Source organism: Zingiber officinale, chromosome 8A (assembly GCF_018446385.1).
Source record: "Zingiber officinale cultivar Zhangliang chromosome 8A, Zo_v1.1, whole genome shotgun sequence".
In the NCBI taxonomy this organism is placed as follows: domain Eukaryota; kingdom Viridiplantae; phylum Streptophyta; class Magnoliopsida; order Zingiberales; family Zingiberaceae; genus Zingiber; species Zingiber officinale.
Genome location: NC_056000.1, coordinates 41,113,291 through 41,122,378, shown reverse-complemented (window position 1 = coordinate 41,122,378; position 9,088 = coordinate 41,113,291). Strand labels below are relative to the sequence as shown.

Sequence of the window (9,088 nt, the reverse complement as noted above, 5' to 3'; positions counted from 1 at the left end):
AGTTAGTTGTCAGGATAAGTCTTCACGTATATTTTTTTTATTTATCCAAGTGGTCGATGGAAAATTTCTATAAGACTGAACCGCTCATCCCAAATTCAATATTACTTTATCATTTTTTTTTTACTTTCTAAGTTAAATCCTATCTTCACCTTAAACAATTCCCAAAGATAGTAACAAATAAGTTTCAAGAATCATTCTTTTGTCAAATATTAAGCTACCATATAATTAGTTGATGTTAGGGAATTAATTTTATTTATTTAAATTAGAGAAGAATGATTTTTATGTTTTCTTTAAAAATTCTCTATTAGAAATAACCTATAAAATAATTATTATTCTATCAGCGTCTCACACAATGGAATATATTATAGATTATGTTTGATTACCACCTCAACGCAAACAAAGAACAAAAGATAGAGTCGATCAAATTATGCTTCACAACATATAGAATTCTTTCACACAAACACAGAGAACCGACAAAAAGGAAAAAAACACAAGGGAAAAAAAACCATAGCCCCTCAATCACGTGATGAAACAAGAAGTAGTGATGTATTAATTATATTAATGGTCGCACGCTACTGCTCTACCGCAGCGGTCTGCTTCACCATGGCCGCCTGGATCACATGGCTGTAGCTTCCCTTCTCCATGAACAGGCGAGCAAAGTGGTGCTTGCAGTAGAGGATCCCATTGAGGGCGGCGTACGATGAGGGCGTCAGGGTGCAACCTCCCACCGAGCACTTGAAGCACGTCTTGTGGTATATTTCTCCCTCCATCGTCAGCTTCATCCATAAAAAATTGGATGGATTAATTAATTAATTAATCAATAAAGTTCGATCCATAAATTAATTAGTAGTGGTCGATACACGAAGGAAACAAAAAAACATCAAACCTTCTCTAAGGGGTACGCTGTCTTCTTGCATGTAGCACATTTGTCTTGAGTTCCAGAGAACATGGAGGAGAACTTGCTAACTGTCCTCTCTCCAGATTTTGTGCCTGAGATATCAATTAATTATATCAAGTATAAATCAAATCAATCATATGACACTATGATATATCAAGTTTAAAATCTAGAAACGGTAAGAAAATTAATCTTGAGAATAACCGAATCTCCTGTGACTAGGACTAGAGTATACCCGTTGGGAACTTCTTGGAGAAGGAGCCTGTCTCCTTGAAGAGCTGCTCAAAGTGAGGTTTGCAGTATAGGACGCCGTCCATGGAAGAGTAATTGCACATCTGATAATGGAATTAAAGTCTTAGATTAATTATTTAAGCAAAAAACTGAGATGACGACGACGAGAGATTAAGTAGCTATATACCGAGAGAGTTCCTTTGCAATGGCTGCATCTGAAGCAGGTCTTGTGGTAGACGACTCCATCGGCAGACAACAGGTCGACGAAGTGAACGGTCTTCTCGCAGGCCTTGCACTTGTCCTGGGTACCACTGAAAGCCATGGTCATCGATCGATATGATTGATGGACGATCGATCAGTTAATTTAAAAATAACAAAAAATCTGAGGGGCCGGGATTAATTATATTGTTGATCAGATCCCTGAATCATTCATTCCCTCCCTCACCGAGGAAGATTGGAATGGATGAAGCAGGGGGGATGGAAAGGTGGAAGTGGCGAGAGGGGAAATAAAGGAGAGGGGAGGAATCGCAAGGGAGTGAAGATAGGAGAGGAAGACGGAGGGATGGAAGCTACGAACCGCAAGATCCACTCGCGCTTCAAAATTAGACAAGGCGGTTTTATCTATTTCATCTCGCACGATCGTTAATTATTATGGCGATTTAATTAATTAGTTTGCCCCAAAATATACATACAGTGATACACTACGTTTTGGCAAAGTTAAAGCCTGCCTTCCTTTCATGGCCGTAAATTTCATCATCCTGTCGAAACTATATTTTACCCGTCTACCCAAGAATATACAAAACTAACTTCTATGATACCTAGTGAGATTTATAAAGGCTCTACCTTAAATCCATTATCGTCTCATCCCGAGTGTTCTTCATTGTCTACCTCGCAGCGAAATGAAAGGAGTGAATGAATCTTGATGGTGTACTTTAAGAAAACAAAAATATATAGAGAGGCATTTAGCATGATTCAATCTTTATATTATGTCCCAGGAGTATAATGCAATAGTAAATGGTGGGACGAATTCTCTATACATAAGTATTCAAATCTCATCCATAATATATTACAGTTGAGATCACGCTAGACTATCAGTCATGGCCTATTTATGTTTTCAGATTTATGTTTATAGCCGATGAAAAATTTTCATAAAATCAAAATAGTTATCTCTAAGATCAATTGGATCGTTAAAACTAAATACCTGAATTATAACAAAAAATCTTCACATCTTATTTAATTTATTTTATGATCTAGTGTTTATTAGAAAATTATTTCTGGATAAAATCGTTATATTTATTTTCTAGATATTTTTTTAAAGAAGGAGAAACTTTTGCAAAAAGTAGTAGTAAAATTTTGAATTAATACAGTTTTATAACAAGCAAAGAAAGTTAAGGGAAAAAAACAATTAAAAACACAACAATAACTATGAAAAATAATTATATTGGATTTATTGGACTCCTTGAGAAATATAAAAAAAAGATACTGGTTGTAGAGGACTGTTAAACAAACAAATTAAAAAGATTTGAGAACTTATTGATATTCTGAGATCAATTATAGCATCACATCTCTATTTATAATTTCGACTCGATGTAGTTTGATCGATCAACTTAGTTAATTTTTAATGATTTAGTGGAAGAGAAATTTCTTCCTAAATTGAGTCCATGCTTTTTTTTTTTCTCCAAAATTTATCACGTATTATTACACTAAAATAGAAGGGATTATCCAGAGGAAGGGAGCTGAGCGCATCATCACACATCAATATAATGCATCCGGCATCTGCGACCATTATCAGTAGGGCTATAAATAAGTCGAGCCGAGTTGAGCTTTGGGATGTCCGAGCTTATTTGATAAGATAAGATAATCAAACCGAGCCGAGCCTGCTTAAAATAAATCAAGCTTTTGAAATGAGTGTTCAAACTTGGCTTGGTTTATTTTTTATGAGTTTGAGCTTGTTTGAAACTTGACTTGAACTTGGTTCGTTTAGATGTTATCAAGCTTGGCTTGAGCTTGGTTCATTTAGATGTTATTAAGCTTTCAATTCAAGCTTGTTTGATTGTTTGAAACTTTTAGTTGTTTAATTGGCTATTGAGCTTAATAATTTAAAAAAAAATTATTTTATTTTATTTTATTATTTATTTAGCATATTGAAAAGAGTTTTATTAATTAATATAGTTTGTGAACATTGTTCATGAACGTTGTTCACGAACATTGTTCACGAACGTTAACGAGCTAAACACATATGTATTCAAGTTTGTTTGTTTAACTTAACAAGTTGTTCAATCTTGTTTGTTTAATTAATCTTATGTATATTGAACGAATATAAACAAGCTCTTACCAAGCCAAACACCAAGCTTGTTCACGAACGCTTGGTTCATTTACCACCCTAATTATTAGTTAAGTAAAATAGTAGTAAAAGTTATTTGGTAAGTAAATTAGAAGAAAGAACTTTTAGTTATAAGATTACTAATCGGATAAATCTAATTAGCTCATATGTATCTTTCTCATGCATAAGATAATTGTGCTAAGTAAAATACCCTCTAATTTATCTGTTGATATTTTATGTGGGATCGGTAACACTAAACTGATTGGAATGAGTGATATCACGTTTGGTTCTAATAATTGAATAAATTTTGAATATCTAAATTATTAGAGGGCGATTATGAGTCTCGATGACATGTAGAGTGAACAATGCCTCCCCTCTGTTTCTTATCTTTAATTTAGGGGTTGTTTGGTTTAAATTTGTCAATTAGAATGGTAATAAATTTAATTACGGGGTCATCCAAAATTAGAATCAGGATTACATTCTCAGTGTTTAGTTCAAATTTAGAATGAATATGATTGTAATTGATAATATTTTTTCAAATCAACATGGAATCAAATAAATTTTCAATTTTATTCTTATTAATTAATGCATTAAAAATATTAAAAATAATTTTTCTATTTTTTAAATAACATAAATGTCACCTTAAAATTACCGATAAATGTATTTTAATTTTTTTTCATTTTAATTGTTTAGGTATAGCACATCTTCTTTTATTTATTTATTATTTTTCTTTTTCTTTTTACCATTACCATAACATTATAATTGAAATAAAGTTTACTTCTTCCTTTTTAACCATTACCATAACATTATAATTGAAATAAATATTTCCTAAAAAATAATTATTCATATTTAAAAAATAAATAAAATAATAACCACCATCTAAAAAGGAAAAATACATTATGGATGGTTGAACCTCAAACAAAAAATAAAATATATTAAGGGAGTTATCCAACCACCTAATTATTTGCCTCATATGTGATTATTTACATAAGCTCAACATATGTAATATGTCATGAGCCTCTCAACATATGCAATATGTAATCTATCTATGATTACTTGCTTTAGTGCTTTCAAGATGAAATTAATCAAGCAACATATTCAAAATATTACCAAAAATAACATCAGTAATAATGCTATCTATTACCATTTTAAACATCATCTACTTGTTTAACACAAAATGAGAATTATCCAAATGGCTATCTCAATGCATAACCAATTACGAGACTTAGCAAAATATAAACCTACTTCTAAAACATCAACCTCAATAGTTGAAGATAACAATTCCAAAATCAGAATCTTAACATACTATAGTTATATTAAAGTGGGCACATATTCCCTCACTTCAACGGAATTTAAATTGAATAACAAGTTAACATTCAAAGAATCTTGACAAATAGCTTTAGAAGTCTTATACTTGTTGGTTGCTACTCGGAATATCGTACTGGTTCCCTGTACAAAAATTGTGTACAAGTCCTGAACTATTCCTAACAACCTATTATGTTATTTAGAAATTAAATTTGGAATCGCAAACAGAATTTAACATTATTGATTTCAAATTCAACTTATCTGTTCTTAGAGGTTTAGACTTGGATCGCAAACGATACTTAACATTATTAATCCAAATCCACCCATGTTACAAATTCAATTAAATAATTTATTTCAGAGATCGGCTTCCAGGTTAAACATGGCGAGGCACTAAGCTTTCTTGGGTATGGATCATCCACCACTTCCTAGACAAAATCTTTCAACGAAATTCAATATTTAATCTCCTTATAGTAACCCTAGGTTTAACTATTAAGAACAATCGAATCACAAGATCGAAAAAACAAAAGAACCACAAACTCAAATCATAAATTCGAAACCTAGAATCGTAGCCTCTTGTGTTTGGTATTTCAAGATCTAAACAAAAAGAAGAATTAGTTATGATGCGGAAACTAATAACTAGTTATACATTTTGTAGCTTATAGACCTCACGATCTTCTATCGTATTCTTCTTCTTATCTCGGACGTCGTGTGGGCGACGATCTACCGAGACGAGAATCCACCCAAGCTTCCTTCTTCTCCAAGCAAGTTTCGGCCACCAACAATCTTCAAGAGATAAAGAACTTTCAGCCACCAACCAAGCTCCAAGGGATGCTAAGAAACAAAGCCTCCTATCTCTCCTTCTTCCTCTAATAAGATCCGGCCACCACCAAGCTCCTTGAGATGAAGATGCCGCCGACCACACAAGGAAGAAGAATAGGAGAGGAAGAGGAAGAGAGGGCCGGACACCACCAAGGAAGAGAGGAATAATAGAAGATATATTGTTATGAGGTGAGGCACTTCTACTCTCTCTTTTATATTCTTTGGTCTTGACAAATAAAGAAAGTTTTAATTAAAACTTCCTTAATTTCCTTGTCAATGAAAAGGAAAATTTAATTAAAAATTCCTTTTATTTATTAATGTGGTCGGCCCCTACAACTCTTCCAAACAAGGAAAGTTTTAAACACAAAATTAAAACTTCCTAATTTATTTCCGAAAATTTTTAAAATAAAAATTTCTCTTTTAAAATCTTCCTTTTAACTACAAATAAGGAAAGAGATCAAATCTTTCTCTTAATCTTTTGTACAAAGTTATAAAAGGAAAGGTTTAAATTTTAAAATTTTCTTTTAAAACCATGAGGATGGTTACAAAAAAGGAAAGTTTTATCAAAAATTAAAATATTCCTTTTAACTACAAATAAGGAAAGATATCAAACATTTCTCTTAATCTTTTGTAGAAAGCTATATAAAAGGAAAGATTTAAATTTTAAACTCTCTTTTAAAACCATGACTTCCACATAAGGAAAGATTTTAAAATAAACTCCTTTTATTTTTTATGTGGCCGGCCACCTAAGCTTGGGCTCCAAGCTAGGGCTAGCCACCACTTGATCCATCCAAGGCTTATCTTGGTCGGCCCTTACTTGGGCTCCAAGCTTGGCTTGGTCGGCGACCTAAGGATGGGTAAAAAGGTGGGTATATGTGGGTATAAGACTTTATAAATAAGAGGCTACGATAGGGACCGAGAGGAGGAATTGGTTTTGGTCTCCCGATAAACTTGAGCTTCCCGTGTTCGCCCGAACACCCAACTCGAATTCATCAATAATATCTCATTCCACTAAAGAGTTATTATTGAACTATCACACCAATTCCATATTACTATATGGACTCTTTCTTATCATGAGTATGTTAGTCTCCCTATGTTTAAGATATAGAATATCCACTAATTAAATGAGTTACTGACAACTCACTTAATTAATATCTAGCTCCAAGAGTAGTACCACTCAACCTTATCGTCATGTCGGACTAAGTCCACCTGCAGGGTTTACATGACAATCCTTATGAGCTCCTCTTAGGGACATTATCAACCTAAATTACTAAGACACAGTTTTATTCTATAATCAACAACACACCATATAAATAATATCATTTCCCAACTTATCGGACCTATTGATTTATCGAACTAAATCACATCCTTTGATAAATTAAAGAAATGAATATTGAGTATATGTGCTTGTTATTATATCATGATTAAGAGCACACACTTCCATAATAACAAAGGTCTTGTTCTTTTATGCAGTCAGTATAAAAACTTACCTTAAATGGTCCTTCTCAATACACTTAGAGTGTACTAGTGTAATTTTATAATCAAGATAAACTACCAAATTACACTATGACTATTCCAATGGTTTATTCCTATCCATCTTAGTCGTGAGCTACTGTTTATAATTTATAAGGAACTGATAACATGATCTTCTGTGTGTGACATCACACACCATGTTATTTACAATATAAATTAATTGAACAACTACACTTAATATATAAATGTAGACTTTTGACCAATGTGATTCTTTATTTCAAAAATAAATGTTTACAAAAAATTAGACTTTTAGTATACACTCTAACAACACTTATCTAGACCACTGAACCCATGCGTTTCCAGCAGTTCAAGAACTTGTGACATTCTTAAAGTTGTGTCTTGCATCCAAGTTGACATTATGCCAAGGTGACCATCAAGACTCTTCATAAAACCCCGAACTTCATCATTAAATTCCTTGTACTCAATTTTAGCATTTTTCACAAGTGCAAACTTTGCCTTTTTTGAAGTTTTATGAACTTGATGAGGGATTTTTTTAGAAGCACATGCACTAGAAGAATTAGATGATAGTGACTCTATGGTAGATAAAAATTCAATTTCAATGTTGGAATCTCTCTCGTCTATCACAGGCAAAGTAACATCAACATTTCTTAAATTCTACTCAGCATCAAGTGGATCTTCAACCACATCCCCCATTGCTCAATCCTTATCATACACAATATCCAAATCTATAAAGTAAGGGAATGAGACATTATACAGGCGCTTAACATCTTTGTGAATCTATAAAAAAAAATAAAACAATAGGGTACAACATAATCACAAATCATAACTTATAAAACATGTATTTCATTCTCATCATCAAAATAATCAAAATATATATCTAACGGACAATATTCATAAAATCGTAAGATAAAACACATGAATTGACATACTTTAATCCATTCAGTATACCATGCATGTAAATTCACATGCAATCCTTTTTTTCAACATCATTTCTAGAACAGTCACTCTGCTTGCACATTTCATTAATAGCATGGTACCTTTCCTTCAAGAACTTGATCCTAAAGTCAATATGCTTCACTTAGATTGTCAACTGGGAAAACTTTTGCACCATCAACCTTCTTATCCTGTTCATGTAATTATTCTTAAAACCAGTGAAAACATTCTGTGGGGCCGGCCCGGTCACCCCAGGGCTAGTCAATAACGCTAACTACGTTTATCATTCTTTTTTATTCATGTAATTGTTCTTAAAACCATCATCTATTTTCCAAAGACGATCAGTGGTCATATCTTGTAAACATCTAATTAAGACCCAACTTTCCTCCTCGATCCAAAATCGCTTGTTCTTGCCTCTTCCGTATTCTACATCATTTGTCTCTTGGTTATGGTCATCCACTGTATTGCTAGTCATCATACTGTGGTTCAAGAAATATAAATTCCAAAAGAATAATAATGTAATTATACACATCATATAACAACCCAAAATCATAAATATTAAATAATATTGAAAAAGTTAGGCAGTACATAAGTCAAATAGCAAAGTCATACAAAATCCTACATTACATTAAAAATGTTCTAATCAAAATACAACAAAAGCACATACATATGTAGTAGTTATCCCATATCAAAAACTCTGTTTCTCTAATTATTAAACATTTCAATTGTCATATTATTCTAAACGCATTCAACTGGTCAGTTGGGACAATTATTCGTATGTATTCCACATCATCATCATCATCACTTTCCTCATCTTCACTTTCTTCATTGTCCTCTATAGATTCCTGAGGATCTTTACTCATAAATTTGTAAATCAAATTATGGAGTAGACAATAGGAAATAATAATATGCACTTGGGTTTCTATTGGGAAAAAAGAAGGGGATGCTAGAAGTTTTCAACGCCCCTTCAACAAACCAAAACATCTTTTGATTACATTTCTTGCTCTAGCGTGTTTCATATTAAAATATTCTTTCGAAGTCTCAGGTCGATGACCATCAAACTCATTAAGATGATACCTATGCCCACA

General features: G+C 32.6%; 1 protein-coding gene across 1 annotated transcript; it reads right to left on the bottom strand.

The window, feature by feature from the left end:
- Window positions 1–572: 572 nt before the first annotated feature.
- LOC122011733 (LIM domain-containing protein PLIM2b-like) lies at window positions 573–1,451 on the bottom strand. Its single transcript, XM_042568108.1, has 4 exons — window positions 1,314–1,451; window positions 1,131–1,230; window positions 887–990; window positions 573–776 (listed from the first exon to the last, which is right to left on the bottom strand). The coding sequence occupies exons 1-4, from the start codon at window positions 1,446–1,448 to the stop codon at window positions 573–575; spliced, it is 543 nt and encodes a 180-aa protein (XP_042424042.1). The 5' UTR covers window positions 1,449–1,451.
- Window positions 1,452–9,088: the final 7,637 nt, after the last annotated feature.